The sequence below is a fragment of the Mus musculus genome, chromosome 12, assembly GCF_000001635.26.
Source record: "Mus musculus strain C57BL/6J chromosome 12, GRCm38.p6 C57BL/6J".
Classification (NCBI taxonomy): domain Eukaryota; kingdom Metazoa; phylum Chordata; class Mammalia; order Rodentia; family Muridae; genus Mus; species Mus musculus.
The window spans coordinates 111,851,550-111,870,305 of NC_000078.6; the positions used below are offsets into that span (position 1 = coordinate 111,851,550).

Consider the following 18,756-nt stretch of genomic DNA (forward strand, 5'->3'; position numbering starts at 1 on the left):
AGGCAGACCTCTATGAGTCATTCTAGGATATCCAGGGCCACAGAAAAGACCCTGCTGCAAAAACCCAGTGAATGTTGATTCTAATGAGAACCATAAGCAAAGTACCAGCAAGTGACTGTTTCCAAGATCATAGCTGATAGGACACCCAGAGCTACACTCATGGTAACCATCTAAATACAAGATCAAACATATTTATTTTAAATTTCTAATTAGTTTATTTTATGCATATGGGTGTTTTTCCATTCGAAAAGCTTCACTGAGCAAAGAGAACAATCACCAGAAGGCAGAGCCTTGGGCAACAAAAGGAACACAAAGCTCGCATCTGCCCTCAGGCTTTGCCTGTCTTGGCTATGGCCTCTAGCAGCTGCTGCAGCCACTCACACACAAGTCTGCACAGAGACTGGCTTCTCTCTCAGGAGCAGGATGTGGTTTATATGGCAGACTGACATAAACTGTTCCAAGTTGCCAAGTGCTCTGCAGATTACAGCATCCACATCCCACCCAGCAATGCGTTCGGATTCCTGCCTCTCCTCTCCACACCAGATCAAGCTTGCTATGTGTACCTTTTAGCATCGGATGTTCAAATGATTTTGTTTGTATTTTCCTGAACATTAATGATGTTGAACCCAATTCCATGTGCTTAACCAGGCATTCATGGATCTCCCTTGGTGAACCCATGCCCAATTCTTAAAAACTGGGTTATTTCCCCTAACCAAGAAGTTATTTACAATTGATACCCACTGGCTAAGGAAAATCAGTTTTCTCTCACTGGGTATATCAACAGCTCTACAGGGCAGGTCATGCTCCAAACACAAAATAAATGCCACTTTTTTTTTTTTTTTGGTGAACTTTATGTTGCACTTTGGCATTTTTGTCTTATTATTTTTTGTTTGTTTTGTGGGTTTTTCCCCCATTTGTTAAGAGAGAGGTTTAAGAGAGAGAATACAAAGTTAGGTGGGTAGGATCTGGGAGGAGCTGGGGAGGAGAAATACATGATAAAAATGTATAAAAAATTTTAAATAAAAACACGAATAAAACTTACTGAGTTTTCAGAGTTCTTTATCTTTAGTGATAAGTAATTAGCATAGGTTAATTGTCAAGCATATGAGTCTCAAGTATTTCCTCCTGGACTTTGTCTTTTTTTCCATTACAAATATTAAGACTACCTGATATGTACTAAACAACCAAACAGACAAATAGCTGTTTGAATATAGCTGAAGACAAATTCATTGGCTGAAAAATGTCTCTATTAAAGAATGCAGAATACAACACAAAGCAAAAGACATTTAAGAGCCAGGAAGAACAAAACAAGACCGGTAGCTAATCAAGATCCAACAGGAAAAAGGGAATGGAATGTCTATAGGGACCTTTGTAGAATTATTAATAGATGCTGATCCTCAGAATCAATAAGTCTGACAAAGTCAGAATAAAGTTAGATGGCCTCACTCATAAACAGGGGACTACTTATTCCTAATTTCCCTATACCCCAAATCCACTGAATGAACGCAGAGAGCTTCCTGAGATCATGCAATACCCATACAAAGCAGTGTAAGAGGAGACGACACTGTACAGGAAGGAGCAGCTGGGGGCCAGATGCACTGAGCAAAGCCTGAGCCGGAGGTGACCCTGGACGGCATCCCAGGCAGAGGTGTGGCAAGAACTGCTGGCAAGGAGAAGAAATAACAGCTATCCACCCACAGCAAGGATCGCAGACTAAGCAAAAGCTGCTTCAGAAGCAGGTGCATCCTGGCCTGACCCCACCTCTGTGTTGCTGCTAGAGTAGCGAACGTAGTTTCCTAGACAGCTGTTACCTGACATGCAATAACCACGTCCTCAGTACCACACGGAAAACGAACACTGAGTGACCTCATTAGTAACTGTTTCCAAAAGTCAATCTTGACTTTTATATTCAGCTGATCAAGTGTCAGGCAATTTAGGTGAAAGGACAGTGTGTTTTATCAAATGATAAAACAATGCAAAAGAGTGGATTTGGGATTCTACCTTATACCATACCCAAAATTAGCTCAAAATAGACCATGGCCTAAATATGGGCTACACTTGTACCAGTTACAAGAAACAGAATCAACTGGCCTTGTGGGAGTGGCTTTTTCAGCAAAGCTGGACTAAGGACAGCCAGGACTCTAGCAAGGATCATGCTTTTCCATGCACTGTGTCCTTTCAGAGTAGTGAGTCACGCTGATGAGCACTCGTACTCAATCAAAGAACCCATGATCCTTAGAGCAGCACACAAGGCACACAGAGTAACCAAGTCTTTATAGCAGTCACCCACCACCGAGACCAGCCTGTCCCACTGACTTGCAGGCTGTAGAGCAGCTAATGGGTGTGACTCACGTCCAGCATACTGTCTTACTCCAAACACACCCTTTCTCCCTCAAGCTGATACCTGATCTCTTTCTTGTCTCAGCTCACAGCAGAACATTAAAGATACAACTGCTCCATCCGGAACCCAGAAATTGTGGGGAAGATATTTCTAACATCTTGTTAATTTAAAAATGCATGTATACGTGCTTTGGAGACAATGAAGTGCTTCACCGGGCAGTGCATCACAGGGTTAAAAGGCAGGGATGCATGCTATAAAGCTGCTGGTACAGTCACAGTCACATAGGAATGTCTTAGATCCCATGACATACAAACCATCTTTGATGTGATGCTTGCAGCAATGTAAGTCTGAGATCTCGACAGGATCTCAGACTTTCTTCTAACTACAAGCTCTTTAAAAGGAACAAACACACTTTTTAAGAAGTTATTTTATTTTATGTGTCTGTCTCGTCTGCCTGTATGTCTGTGCATCACATGAATGCAGTTGCCCCAGAAGCCAGAGAGAGTGGTGGATGCCCTGGAACTGGAGTCACAGATGGTTGTCAGCCTCCATGTGGGTGGTGGGAATTGAACCTGGATACTATGGAAAAGCTGTCAGTGTTCTTAGCTGCTGAGCCATTTCTCCAGCTCCATAAACACATTTTTAATTTTAATTTCACGTCTAAATTTTTTTCTCTTAATATAAACAATTTTATCAAGGAAGAAAACATCACAGACCTATAAATACTAGCCTTCTCCCTTTATTACACATTAAGAATATTATTCCATCTACCATTCATTTTCATTACCATCCCTGAAGCTCAGATCATGGTGTATCTTAGAACTCAAAAGGATTTTCAACAGGTAAGGACACTAGCCCCCAAGACTGACAGCCAGCCTGAGTTCAATCCTGAAATACACATGGTTGTTGCCTTCACATACACTTATAGCGCGCGCGCACACACACACACACACACACACACACACACACACACACACACACACACACACAAACACACACACAGACAAAGGATTTTCAAAACTATGCTGTTAATTTTGAATTCTTACTGTGATGTATGCCCTGTGTCCTGGAGGTTATGTTGCTGGTACAGGAACAGTCACATAAAGAATGTTTTAGATCCCACTACATTTACATAACCACAAATTCCACCGAGCATCTATCTATCCATCCAGTTATCCATCTATTTTGAGTCAGTCTCACTGTATAGCCCAAGGTATCTTAGAGCTTCACTACGTAGCCAAGGATGAGCTTGAACTCAAGCAATCTGCCCTCTACTTCCCAGGTGCTTAAATAAAGGCATGTGCTGCTACATCGAGCTGTGTCAGGAAATCTCAGAGTGAGAGATGCCAGATGTGATACAGACGGCAATACCAGCGCTCGGGAGGTGGAGACAGGAGGAGCAGGAGGTGAAGATCACTCTTGGTTACATGGCAAGCTTGAGGTACACCTGGGGTACAGTGAGGCCTTGTCACAAAAGTAGGGTAAGTGAGAGAGAGACAAAGAGAGAGAGAGACACAGAGAGAGAGACAGAGACAGAGAGTTAAGAGACACAGAGAAAGACAGACAAACAGACAAACAGACAGACAGACACACACACACACACAGACTGACTTCCTGAAACAGTTAAGAGGTCTCTGCATAACTCCTCCAGATTTAGAATGAAAAATTTGTCAGATGAGGACTGTGAAATGATCATTAGAGACTGGAGTGTAAGGAACAGGAACACCTTAACGGCAGTACATCTATGAGTGGCAAAAGGAAATGAGACACTGAAACCAAATGGAAAAAATGATGGGGCATGGAAGATGGCTTGGTGTGAGACCTAAGTCTGAACCCTCAGACCCACCCAAAAGCTAGCCTCCGCAGAGCTTAGCTGTGACCCCTGGGCTGTCTACAGAGAGGTAAGAGGCAGCAACAAGAGGACCCTGGGAAGCTAGCAGGCTGCTCTGCTGTGTGCAGAGAGGACAACAAACAGTAAAGGCCAACACCTACAGCATCTTTTGATCTGTCCTCAAATCAATGCTTCTATGTACATGTGCACACACCATGTATTTACACCACGTTTTCTAATAACAAACTAGAACTCTGTCTCTGTGATTGTCTGAGTGAGTATGACTCCCCCATAGCCTCACTTATTTGAATGCTTGGTCCCTAGCTGGTGAATGTTTTGGGAAGGATTAGGAGGTGTGGTCTTGTGGAAGGAGGTGTGGCCTTGTTAGAGAAGTATGTCACTGGGGGTGGGCTTTAGGGTTTCAAAAGCCACTGCTAGGTGCAGTCTTATTCTCTGCCTCTAATTTGTGGAATCAGGAAGCAAGCTCTTAGCTTGTGCTCCAGCCACATGCCTCTCTGCTGCGCCCGCGCTCCCTACCTTGATGGCCATGGACATCCTCTACAATTGTAAATACTTTATTTGAAGTATTGCCTTCATTATGATGTCTCTTCACAACAGCAAAGCAGCTAAGACAGGTTCTATGGTAGCTATCTATAAAACTTAACAATTATTACTGAGTTATTTCCTCGCTCCCTCTCTCCTCACCTCTGTCTTTGTCTCGAACTCACAGGGAGCCACCTGTTTCTGCTTCTCAACAGCTGTATCTAAAGAGGTGTACCACCATGGCTGCCTTCTCTCTCTCAAGACAGGCTCTCATCTATCTCAGATGGCTTTGCACTCCCAGTACAGTCAAGGGTGATCTTGAACTACTAACCCTCCTGTCTTTCCCTCCTTCCTGCTGAAGTTGTAGGCTTGTATTGTAGTAGAGATGGAACCCAGAACTTCATACATCCTAGGCTAATACTCTTAACAACTGAATTATAGCCTAGAACACTCTGTAGACAAAATCTAAAATCATATCTACTTAGAGTTAGATATAAGTATATATAAATATTGTCAATCTTGACACGATAAGCTATATACGGCTTAAAATTTAGAAAGAGGGAGACGAGGAAGGAGTAGGAGGCTAGCATCCTTCTTTTACAAAGATGATCATCATGTGATTCAAAGAAGTTCAAAGAAGCAGAGATTTGGGTCTGGAGCAATGGCTCATCAATTAAGAGCACTTGCTGCTCTTTTGCATCCCAGTACTCACATGACAGCTAACAACTGTCTGAAACTTCAGTTTCAGGGGATCCAGAGCTCTCGTTTGGTTTCCATGGGCCCTGCTTATGCACATGGTGTACATATATACATACATACATGCAGGCAAATCACATACATAACATTAACAGTTTCAGGAGGATGAAGAGCAGCAGCTCTAATCTGTTAGAGCTCCCTTACCCAAAAGCTCAAAACCCAATACTTTTTAGAGTTCTAGCATTACTTTCGAACATTCACCAATCAATGAAGCTTTTCCAATCTGAAAAGCTGTGAGATCTGAAGCCCTATGAATAAGCGCTCCTCAACCTGTGCATTCACAGAGGTAAACCAACAAATGTCAGCAGCCAGCCGGGAGGGGAGAGGCAACTGTAGCCAGTGCACAAGTCAGGCTGCAGTGTACAGCCAGGCTCCCTCCAGCCTTCTTATCAGCACCTAACAAGACCACACATACACTTGCCCAAGGTTAAATGTCCAGTTAGTTTCAGAGCGGAAAGAAATAAACCAATCCTCTACTCATAAAATTATTTTTTTAATAGTTATTATTATATCTAAGTACACTGTAGCTGTCTTCAGATGCACCAGAAGAGGGCGTCAGATCTCATTATGGATTGTTGTGAACCACCATGTGGTTGCTGGGATTTGAACTCAGGACCTTCGAAAGAGCAGTCGGTGCTCTTAACCACTGAGCCATCTCTCCAGCCCTCATAAAATTATTTGAAAAAGTTCTAACTAAAATTCCAAAAAAGATCAGGCTTAAAATTTTCTTATCCCCTCATTCTCTCCATGCACACAGTATTCCTAGGAAGGAAGTCTTCATGTGACTTAACCACAACATCGAGCCTCCTGCCCAAGGCTACAGAGATGCAGGAGCCTCATCCCTCCCTTCCACAGCTCAGACATGGTCACCCTCCGCCCACTTTGTTCCTCAATCCTGGCAGTGATCAGACATCAACCCTGCAGAGATGGAGCCAGGGCTCTGCCCGATTCTTTGTCTCAGTGCTGAGAATGTAGACAGGCAGCCCCTGTGCTCCCTGACCACTCAGCCCAGCCTACTTGCAAAGTTCCAGGCCGGTTAGAGACCTCAGAAAACAAGGTGGACAGGTCCTGAGACACAACACTGCAGTTGTCCTCTGACCTCTATGGGCTCACAAACACAAGGACCTGCATTAACACGTGACCAGTACACACACAAATAAAAAAATCCAATTTAATTCGCATGACTTACCCCATTTTCAGTGCGCTTTTCTCCAGGTACATTTACTACACTCCTCTGAGTTCTCTGCTCTTGGGTCTGACGGGCACCTAAAGATATGAGAGGATAAAACCCATGCTGTAGTTCGTCCACAGTTAACTGGATTAGAAACACCACAAACCCACCTGTGTGTGTATATGAAGGGGTCTCCAGGAAGGTTTAACTAACGTGGGAAGGCCCTGTCTGAATGCGTGCAGCACTGTGCTGTGGTCTGGGTTTCTGGACGGAATGAAATGGAGGAGGCGAGCTAGCACCAGCACAAATGCTCCTTCCTGAGGGTGAGCAATGCCTCGACCCAGACACCGCAGCCTGAAAGGCTCTCCTACCATGCCCTCCCCACCGTGAGGGACAGCTGTCTTTTCAAACTGTAAGCCAAAAGGAACATTGTCAGCCATCTTTTCTAGATTTTTATTTTCTATTTTTGAGAGTTCCATGCATGAGTACTGAACTTATTTCTAGATTTTAAAAAATCATCATTATTGTTGTTTTGTTTTTTTGAGAAGATGAGGTCTTGCTATATTATACAGCCTTGGCTGGCTGGAACTTGCTATGTAGACTCATAGAGGTCCTCCTGTCTGCCTTTGCTTTCTAAGTGCTGGGATTAGAAGTGTGTGCCATCACATGCGACTATTTCTAGCTGTACGTGTAAGTGTCTGTGTGTGGGTTGTGCAATGAGGGCAGTACTCATGGAGGTCAAGAGGGTGTACTTGGAACTGGGGTTACAGGCAGCTGTTGGCTGGGTGCTGGGAACTGAACTCAGGTCCCTGTAGAAGCAGTGTGAGCTCTGAACCACTGAGATGACTCTCCAGTCCCCAAAGTTTACTTTTTGTTTTTCAAAATTTTTTTTTGTTTTCAAAACATTTTTTAATGTGTAAAGTGGAAAGATTTTATTGTGTGATACCAGATAAGAAACCATATTTACATCTGCCAGCCACCCGGAAAACATCAGTACTACTGATTCACATACTCATTCTGAATTAAAGGAAGATGGCCGTGACTGCACTTTCCAATATACTCTACAATGACTAGAATTAGCATGTTCTCTTAAACTTCTGTATTGAGCCACAAATAACTAGGTGTAGTTTATTCACTGGAACTAGATCTGAAGAAGCGTACAAACTTCCCAGTCACCTCCCATCTTTGCTGTTCCCTCTGCCTCCCTCCGTCACCATGCTGGCTTCCTCTCATCCTCCACATCCTTTCCAGGGGAATCTCGAGGCAGGTATGTCTGTCTGTCCCCTTGAAAGAACATGGACAAGCCCAATTCCCTCAACTCCATTCTGTCCTCTTGAAATGTGTTTTGTTTTGGCAGAATAAGTAAAAATACTAGTAGGATTCTGAGAACTTAAACCCTGGCTTCCTTGCATCATAAATGACAGACAACTCTGTTCTATGCTCTGTGGATACCAATTTTAGCTATAAGACTTTGTATTTACCTGGCCTTTTGTCATTTATCTTCACTGTTGTCCTGGAATTTATATAAGGCAGGTATATTTGTATAGAAATTCAATTTCAGAGAGGTCAAACAATATGGCCAAGAACCCACAGGTATACCATGCCAGAATGAGCCAAACTCATGTCACCTCATCTGAGACTCTATTACTGGAATGTGCCATGTTCCAGAGTTTAATTAACTTTCTAAGTCCCTTCAGGGATTTATTTTATACTTCTACTGGCTATTTTTTTTCTAGAATGAAAACAGGTATAAACGTTGGTTATCAAATTGGATCCTCTTAATTTTAGCTGTTCATTCATATTTCTCTCATTTCTAAATTTAAAGGAAGTTATTTGTTCAATAGTCTTAAGTATTGCCTCTCAGAAAACTTTTCAAGTTACCTATTTCTATTTGTCAAAAGACAGACAGCTAGCATGTCTCAGATACCACTAATTCTTCTAAAAAGTTATTTCATATTTAAAACCAATTTAAAACATTTAAAAACTCTCATGGATTTTTAATCTCTAGAGTAGTAATATACATTTTTCTTCCTTCACACTCAGTTTCTTCTCTTCTCACTTGGGAAATAGAGTCGCTGTGTTCCTTGATGATTACCTGTCCCTAAGACAATGCCAGTCTTACAGGGGTCAGGGGCTCTTGTTTTCAGTGTCTCCTACAAAGAAGAAACCATCCTTAACTGGAGAGTGAAACTTAATATTGAATCATTTGGGCCACATGATCAATACTGCAAACATATACCAGGAACTACATGTACGTAAATTAAAAAAAAATTATATGAACAATCCTGAAGAGGTCAAAGAGCTCTCAACGTTATGGCCCTCAATTCACAGTAACTTGTATAATTTAATACACAAAAACCAAGGGCACGGAGCTTGGGCACACAGGAAACTGTTTTGTGATTTTTCTTCCTTTTGACTGTATTTTTTTTTTTCCTTTTGACTGTATTGCTTTCCTGTCTTCTGGAGGAAAGATTTTGATTTCAAAAGTAATGAAATACTTGAGAAGGGGCTTTACGTCCTTCAGTTCTGAATGGTATTCCTGGGCGATCTTCTCAGAGTCCATGTTCCTGGAGAGAGTTTATGGTTACTGAGTTTATGGTCAATGCTTCTACAACAGTGATCTTGCCTTTGAGAATGTCCATGATATTCTTATCAAAGTGATCTCCTATCTGCAGTCTGAATTCCTTTGGTTCTTGCTGTGGTTCAACATCTTTTACCAGCAAGGAAGGCTCCGAATCTTTCTAATGGACATATACATCTCTTAGCAATGACAGCAGCTTATCTTTTCTAGAAACTTCTTCTTCAATTTCTGGATACTGACTCAGGTGCTCCTGCAGGTGGAAGGGTGCTTGGGTGCCATGGAGGGCTTCGTCCTGGCTGATCTCCCGCTCCACTCACTACTCCATGCTGAAGTTCCTGAAGGCACAGGTCATGCAAGCCCCCATCTCTACATCATGATGCCCTGAGTTCACTACACACGTGGGTTGACACCGGCACGAGTGACCTCTGTGCTCAAAACATTTTTTATTCGGTATGTTTACCCAAGTGTTCACAGAGTGCAGAGCAGGGCACTGGATTGATTCCCTTGCAGCTGGAGTCTCTCATGGTTCTGAGCCGCCTGATCTTCATTCTGGGAACTGAATTCAGGTCCTCTAGAAGAGGAGCTGTTGAGTCATCTCTTTGGTGCTCAGCTATTTCTTTTCCTCACAGAAATGAGAAAAAACAACAAATACAACTACAACCCTCCAATTTTTCACTTATTTGCATATTTATTGAGAATAAGTATAAAAATGGGGGCTGGAGAGACTGCTCAGTGGTTGGGAGCACTGACTGTTCTTCCAAAGGTCCTGAGTTCAATTCCCAGCAACCACATGGTGGCTTACAACCATCTGTAACGGGATTCTATGCCCTCTTCTGCTGTGTCTGAAGAGAGTGACAGTGTACTCACATAAATTAAATAAAAATCTTTAAAAAAAAAAGTAGAAAAATACCAGGCCAAGAAATCCAGGAATTAGTACAGTAAAAATGTTTTGCAATCAGTCTTTTCATGTGTTGCTTTGTGTATTTTAATTTCTCTCTCTCAAGCATGAAATTGACTTGTTATCAAAAGTGTTTTAACTGGGGCTGGAGAGATGGCTCTGTGCTTATGAGCACTGGCTGTTCTGGAGACGCTGGGTTTAATTCCCCAACACCTACATGGTAGCTCATAGCCCTCTGTAACTACAAGTCCCAGGGGATCTGACACTCTAGAAAGCACCAACATGTATGTGGTGCACAGATGTGGATGCAGGCAAAATATCCATACACATAAATAAGTAAGTAAATAAATAAGCAAACAAAATATAAAAACAAACAAACAAACAAACATGGTGTACCTGCCTTTAAGTTCAATGCAGAGGCAGAGAGGCAGAGGGGCAGAGGGGCAGATAGGCAGAGAGGCAGAGAGGCAGAGAGGCAGAGAGGCAGAGTAGAGGCAGAGAGATCTCTATGAGTTTGAGGCCAGCCTGGTCTACATATGGAGTCCCAGGCCAGCCAAGGCTATAGAGTGGAGCCTTGTCTCAAAAAACAACAAAAAAGAGAAAGTGTCAGGAGCCACGCAGGAAAGGCTCAAGACGCGAGTGAGTCTTCTAGAGATGGCGCACTATTATGCACAGCCTGCAACGGGTGAGCTCTAAGTATGCAGGGTCCTTAGAGACTTCATCCCAGGATTACTTCTTGTGCTGAGATGCCTCTCCTCTCACTATCACATAGCCTAATGATTCCTGGGCATCAGCCCACCCTATTGAGCAAATTCCTTGCAAGTCAACATGAAGATGAATTTTATGCATCAACACTATCTAGATGAATTAATAACTTTATAGAATTCCTGATTTGACTCAAATAATTTTAAAAAGAAAATTTAAAGAAGAAAATTTAATTTAGCTGTTTTGCTAGAAAGATGTTATAAAGAATTGAGGATAGAATGTGCCCCCTCTTCATAGGATAGTAAGTAACGGCTGCATAATAAAGAATACAATGAACTTTCACATTTACACTAAGAATAGAAATAGGCTTGGGACAGATTTCATTCTAGGTCAGATCCAAGGATGAAGCCACAGCTATGTGCAAAGCAAGGCCACATGAAACTTGCTTTGAACTTACAATGAGCTTTTAGAAGGAAACACTGTGAACTTTCTGTTGACATCCTTCTGTAACTCCCCTTTTGGGTAACATTTTATCTATGAGTAATTTTATAAAGAACTTTTGTCTAAGAAGGTATAAGAAGGCCAGAAAGAAGGAATAAAGTGTGGCATCTGGGGCTCAGCCCCATCTACCAAATGTATATATCTACTTGTCTATATGTGTTTGTGTGTGTGTCTGTATGTGTGTGTGTACACAGACACACACACACACATATGGAGGTATATGTGTATGTATGTAAATATACATGAACACTTGTTGAGTTGATGAGACAGGTAGTTGGGCCTGACCAGAGAGAGAGAGAGAGAGAGAGAGAGAGAGAGAGAGAGAGTGTGTGTGTGTGTGCGTGTGTGTGTGTGTGTGTGTGTGTGTGTGTGTGTGAGCACGCGTGTCTGTGCTTGTTGTCTGTGTTAACCATTTACTTTCTTTTCTCTCTGGTTCATGAAGAGTTAACAAGTTCCAAGGCTCTTGCCTGGCCAGTAAGAAGTCCTTGAGTCAGAGGGAAAAGAAACCAGTGTTTATTAGCACAATACAGTAAGAGAGAGTTACAAGGCCAAAGACCATCAGTCTGTGCTCTGTCCCACCCCAGTACCGTTCATTCTAAAGGCCAGTGCAGGCCCCCAGCGGGAAAGAAATATAATTTTATAGCAAATACTAGTTCAGCGAGCAAGAGCAATTCCCTTTAATACAAAATACAAATAAAGAACGGCAACCAGGCATGGTGGCACACACCTTTACCCAGCACTCTGGAGGCCAGCGTGGTCTATAAAGAGATTCTAGTATAGCTAGGGACCAATAGAGAAAAACCTGCTGGAGGGAGGGAGGGAGGGAGGGAGGGAGAGAGGGAGGGAGGGAGGGAGGGAGGGAGGGAGGAAGGAAAGAAAGAAAGAGGATAACAGATAACAGTTTTAAAGAAGGATGCAGTACAGACATCCTTCTTTATAAAATTACCTCCTTTTGAGTTTATTTTATAATTAATACCAAGTCATCCACAATCACTGTTAATAAAAAAAACTCCTTTTTAAAAAACTAAGTTCTTTTTTTTTGATTTATTTATTTATTATATGTAAGTACACTGTAGCTGTCTTCAGACACTCCAGAAAAGGGAGTCAGATCTCGTTATGGATGGTTGTGAGTCACCATGTGGTTGCTGGGATTTGAACTCATGACCTTTGGAAGAGCAGTCAGTGCTGAGCCATCTCACCAGCCCTAAAAAAAAATCTCTTAATTCTACAGTGTTTATGTATCAGGAAAAAAATTACCTTATATTTTGCAAAATTTATCTTAAATATGTATATATTTCTACAGTTCAAAATTCAAAGAACAGACAGGTCTACAATTTACCACTGGCCCCTTCCTGTTCTGCAGGCATCCTGCTCCCTTCTGCCCAAGCTAGCATGTCTAGCCTCTCACATCTCCTTCCAAAGCTGCTTTACACACACACAAGTATGTGTGCCAACACAGTCACTCTTGTCTGAGTCACACAAAAGGCAGCACTAAGACTACATGCACACTGCCTGGTATCAGGTTTCCTCTTCTGAACACACTTCCAGGTCTGGGCACAGGGTTTCTTCAGGTAGTTAGAGCTGCAGAGCACTTTACCATGTGGACATCCTATATAGTTCCTAGTCCCTCAAGGCACACTGTGTATAGTTCAGGAATAGCTTGAATGGAGAACTTCTACAGGAAGACTGTTGGGTTGAAAGGCCTTGCACTTTTTTACTTTTTAAGATTTATTCATTGTAAGCCGGGCGGTGGTGACTCACGCCTTTAATCCCAGCACTTGGGAGACAGAGACAGGTGGATTTCTGAGGCCAGTCTGGTCTACAAAGTGAGTTTCCGGACAGCCAGGGTTATACAGAGAAACCCTGTCTCAAAAAACCAAAAAAAAAAAAAAAAAAAAAAAAAAAAAAAAACCCCAAAACCAACAACACCCCCCCCCCCCAAGAGCCTGACTAGTGAGGTTTCTGTTGTTTGAGATAGGCTCTCACTGTGTAGCCCTGGCTGGCCTGGAACTGTTTATGTAGACCCGGCTGGCCTACATGTATGTATGCATACCAACCCAAGGAGGTTGGAAAAAGGCATCAGATCCCCATGAACTGAAGTTAGAGATGGTTGTGAATCACCATGTAGCTGCTCAGAATCAAACTCAAGTCCTCTGCAAGAAAGCCGGTGTTCTTAACTGATGAGTCCTCTCTCTCTGGCCCAGCTCTGTGCTTATGCCTACATGCATGCATATATGAATATATGTTTTATGTATGTATGTATGTGTGTGTGTGTGTGTACTTCTTTAGAGACAGTGTCTCTTGGTTTTCTATCAAACATTTTTTTCATATAAACTTCTAAGATTTCTTACATGGAAATGAAAATATATCCACCCATATTGTCAGGATGCTTACTGCCATCAGTTTTTCTTTTTTGTTGTTGTTTGTATTTTTGGTTGTTGTTGTTGGTTGATGTTTTATTGTTTTTTTGGGGGGGGGCAGTTCAAGACAGGGATTCTCAGAATACCCATGGCTGCCCTCAAACTTACAGAGATCCCCCTGCCTCTGACTCCTGAGTGCTGGGATTACAGGCATGAGCCATCACACCTAGCTGGGTTTTTTTGTTTTGTTTTATCTGTTTTTAAGACAGGAATTCACTATGTAGCCCTGGTAGGCCTGGAGCTGGGAGGCCTGCCTGCCTGGTCTCCTGAGTGCTGGGGTTACAGGTGTGTACCACCATGGACGGCTTTGTTTTTAAGTAGCACATTTGCTGCTCTTGTCTTTTATGGTGTGATGTGATACCAAGAAAGACCTGATCCACTCTAAAATTAGAAACATCTCGCATAATCTTTTTATTATTTCAAGGTTTTATTTTAAAATTTGGATATCTGATATATGTGGTATTTGTTAAAATTAATACCTTCATACAGTGCATGTTTATACATTATCATATTGAGTGCATCATCTTACCAATGCGATGTCCTGACAGGAAGCCAGAGCTGGTGTCTACAGCTGTGACAATCTCATACTCAAATAAGCCTGAACAACAGAGGTCAGGGCACGTGGACACACATTCTCTCTCCCAACAGTCTTGAGTACAGGAAGAAAAGGCATGGATAATGTTCTCTAAAATTAACTAGTATTAATAAGACAATGTGAAGCATTGACTTTTATTACTGAGACATGGCACTCTGGGCACTGTGTCGTCTCATTTTCAGAACAATCTTAGGATCTTTCTGTTTCTGCTGCATGTTTCCTCGTAAGAAGTATGGCACTATGATAGTAATGACAGTAACATAAATGTAGACGTAGGCCCAGGCTTCTCCTGGATGGGTTTTCATCCAGCAGCTTTTAAGTGCCTCAGCCTGCTTGTCTCTGCACATAGACGCTGCCGACACAAGCCCTCGCTTGCTGAGGCAGGTAGTCCATCTGCCTTTCTCTTTCCTTGTCCCTGCTGTGACTGTTGCATTAAATTCATCATGCTACGAAAAGCGAAAAAAAAAAATTAACCAGTATTATACAAGTTAACAAGTGAAGAAGGAAGGAAGCATTTACCTACCTTGTTCACTGCTCTCAGTTGGAGAATCCTCATGACGAAGAAAAAATTTTACTTCTTCTCTGCGAGGCCCCCACTTCTGCAGGTGCTCATACATCATGTGGTCATAGGGGATGGGACGCTCTAGGAGAAAGACAGCAGTTTACTCCAGAAACCAAGGCAGGGACACCAGCCAAGCAAGCTCTCTCTCTCTCTTACACACACACACACACACACACACACACACACACACACACACACACACACACACTCTTACACGCACATGAATCCAAGAACATTACAAGCACCACATTTTACTTTTAATAAACAAGTAGAATTAATGAGAAACGAAGGATAATGAGCAACATATAAATGCAATAATGCACAGCAAAGTAAATTTCCAGCATCCAAGAGGTAACAGTGAACTGGACTGTGCATCTCTCTTCTCACTAGCTCGGTGTTCCTCGAGGAGGCTTCTACAGGCCTGATGCACCATACAGGCATTCCTGAGCACTGCATCTGTCCCTCTGCAGTTCCATCTGCTATTGTACTGAGGACTGAACTCAGGCCCTCGAATAACACTGACCTCACGCTAATAGAACCCAGATTTTCTGTTTCTGTTTTTTTCCGCAAGAGTCTTTTTATGTGTACGTGTCTATATCTGGGTGTAGGTATAGGCAGGGGTATTCAGGTATCCATGGAGGTTGGAAAAGGGCACAGGATCCTTTAGAGCTGGAATTAGTATGAAGTTGTCAGCATCCTAACATGGGTGCCAGGAACTGAACACTGGTCCTCTGCAAAAGCAGCAAACAATCTTAACGACTGAGCAATCTCTCAAGTTTGCACATCATATCTCTCAAAAATGTTTTATTCGCAAATAATAATTTTAGACTTATTACATGCCATGTCTATAATCCTATCACTTGGAAGGCAGAGGTAAGAAGATGGCAAGTTTGAAGCCAGCCTTCAGGATAGGAGGTCCTGGGCCAGCCTGGGCTACCTAGTGAGATACTCTCTCATCAACATTTTTATTTTGAACTAGTAGAATAATTGCCAAGACAGTACTACATACCTTCACCTAAGTCTCCCTGTGGGAGCTGTGAAACCAAGCAGGTCATACTGGCAGGCAGGCAGACTGCTGTTAGGCTGCTGGCTCTCTGGATTCAGCAACTTCTCACTAGTGTTCTCTCTCTGTGTTTGCAAAATCTCACCTGTGAGTGTGTATGTAACTGTGTAACTGCAGAATCCCACCCGTGAGAGTGTATGTAACTGTATAAGTGTGGAATCCCACCCGTGAGTGTGTATGTAACTGTGTAACTGCAGAATCCCACCCGTGAGAGTGTATGTAACTGTATAAGTGTGGAATCCCACCCGTGAGTGTGTATGTAACTGTGTAACTGCAGAATCCCACCCGTGAGAGTGTATGTAACTGTATAAGTGTGGAATCCCACCCGTGAGTGTGTATGTAACTGTGTAAGTGCAGAATCCCACCCGTGAGAGTGTATGTAACTGTGTAAGTGTGGAATCCCACCCGTGAGAGTGTATGTAACTGTGTAACTGCGGAATCCCACCCGTGAGAGTGTATGTAACTGTGTAACTGCGGAATCCCACCCGTGAGTGTGTATGTAACTGTGTAAGTGCAGAATCCCACCCGTGAGTGTGTATGTAACTGTGTAAGTGCAGAATCCCACCCGTGAGAGTGTATGTAACTGTGTAACTGCGGAATCCCACCCGTGAGAGTGTATGTAACTGTGTAACTGCGGAATCCCACCCGTGAGTGTGTATGTAACTGTGTAAGTGCAGAATCCCACCCGTGAGAGTGTATGTAACTGTGTAAGTGTGGAATCCCACCCATGAGAGTGTATGTAACTGTGTAACTGCGGAATCCCACCCGTGAGAGTGTATGTAACTGTGTAAGTGCGGAATCCCACCCGTGAGAGTGTATGTAACTGTGTAAGTGCAGAATCCCACCCGTGAGTGTGTATGTAACTGTGTAACTGCAGAATCCCACCCATGAGAGTGTATGTAACTGTGTAAGTGCAGAATCCCACCCGTGAGTGTGTATGTAACTGTATAACTGCAGAATCCCACCCATGAGAGTGTATGTAACTGTGTAACTGCAGAATCCCACCCATGAGAGTGTATGTAACTGTGTAAGTGCGGAATCCCACCCGTGAGAGTGTATGTAACTGTGTAAGTGCAGAATCCCACCCGTGAGTGTGTATGTAACTGTGTAACTGCAGAATCCCACCCATGAGAGTGTATGTAACTGTGTAAGTGCAGAATCCCACCCGTGAGTGTGTATGTAACTGTATAACTGCAGAATCCCACCCATGAGAGTGTATGTAACTGTGTAACTGCAGAATCCCACCCGTGAGAGTGTATGTAACTGTGTAAGTGCAGAATCCCACCAGTGAGTGTGTATGTAACTGTGTAACTCCCTGCCTCAGCAGTTGCTCTGTCCTTGTTCTTTAGAACATGACAATGCAGAGAAGCAGACAGGGACCTGCAGGATGATTCTAATTTGAGTTTGTCTGATGTTCTAATAGGGCACATGTTGGGGCAGAAGACTAAGGAGAAAACTTCTTTCTCCTCTGGTTCTAACAGGTGTGTGTGTCTGCAGTCAGAGACATATGTAACAAGTGTGAGCTTTACTTTAGGCTTCAAGGGTACTTATTGAATAGGGAGAACGCCATTGTACTCTGCTGTTAACTAAATGATAACACTGATCTTTAACGCAGCGACAGGTCTCACTTGGACCAAGTGCATTCCCAAGTGCATTCTCCTCTATAAACAGACTTTTACAATGTCCCACAACTTTTCAACTTGCTGCTGAAATGGATTAGCTGATGTTTATTTAGGGTTTTCTCATCTATGTTCAAAATAAGGGGGCTAGAGGTGTAGCTCAGTTGGAAGAATGTTTGCCTAGCTTGTAGAAAGCCCTGGGTCTGCCCTCCACTGCACAGGCAGCATGCAGCACGCATGGTTCCAGCACCAAGGGAAAGGGAAGAGGATAGGAAGCCCCACCTCCCTCTGAGGGACACAGGAGCTTGAATCCTACCTGGGCTATATGAGACGCTGCTTCAAACACTCAAGCTAAGATTAGTCTATACTTTTCTTGCTCAATTTTGGTACAGAATTTACACTTGTCTCATAAATGAATTAAGTGGTCATCTCATTTCCTAACTGACTTTGTTTATATCAAAAGAGATGATTTGTTCTTTGAATGTGTGAAAGATGGAAAATTTCAGGGACATGTAAGGGAAAAGAGCCCCCCAGCCCAGAGTCTAGCTGAAACTCCTGACCTGCTCTGAGGCACATGGAGCCTCTGCTGTGAAGGTGCTGACACAGGGATGTTTTATATACTTCATGTTAAAATGGTAATGAATCAGCTCAGACCTCTGGGAAAGGTCGCATTCCTCTTTGGACAGGAATTTTCTGGGAATTTCAAGATTATTAACTTTGCTCACATCAGAGACAGCCTATCTTGCTGGGCAGTAGTGCCACACAAGTTTAATCTCATTGTTACTACTCTTATTATTTTCTCTTATCACCATCATTGTTATTATTCTGGATTTGGAGACAGTGTGTCACTTTGCAGTTCAAGGTCCTGTGACCCCGTGATCCCCTGCTTCAGCCTTCTCATGCTGGGATTACTCATGTGCAGACACCATTCCAGGCTTCAAATTGAAATTTAAATTCCAGGCTTCACTTTAAATTGTTTGCTTTTATTTATTTATTAAATATTCAATTTTATTTTATGTGTATGTATCTTTGCCTGCATGTATGTATGTGCACTTCTATTTGTGTACCTAGTGGCCTTGGAGGCCAAAAGAGAACGCTGGACCCAGTGAAACCTCACAGAGATCATGTGCCATCATTAATTCTGGGAACCAAACCTGGATCCTCTGCAAG

At 42.8% G+C, this 18,756-nt stretch overlaps 1 protein-coding gene and 1 pseudogene across 4 annotated transcripts in view; both read right to left on the minus strand.

Annotated features, from left to right (window-relative positions):
• Ppp1r13b (protein phosphatase 1, regulatory subunit 13B) overlaps window positions 1-18,756 on the minus strand; it is a 79,663-nt gene that overhangs the window by 23,093 nt on the left and 37,814 nt on the right. For all 4 annotated transcript variants that reach the window (XM_006515796.4, XM_006515797.4, XM_030246683.1 and 1 more), the window contains exons 3-4: window positions 14,866-14,985; window positions 6,661-6,737 (exon numbers count right to left, since the gene is read on the minus strand). In XM_006515796.4, coding sequence (XP_006515859.1) covers window positions 6,661-6,737; window positions 14,866-14,985 — 197 coding nt within the window. The remainder of the gene's footprint in view (window positions 1-6,660; window positions 6,738-14,865; window positions 14,986-18,756) is intronic.
• Gm19195 (predicted gene, 19195) lies at window positions 9,077-9,587 on the minus strand (annotated as a pseudogene).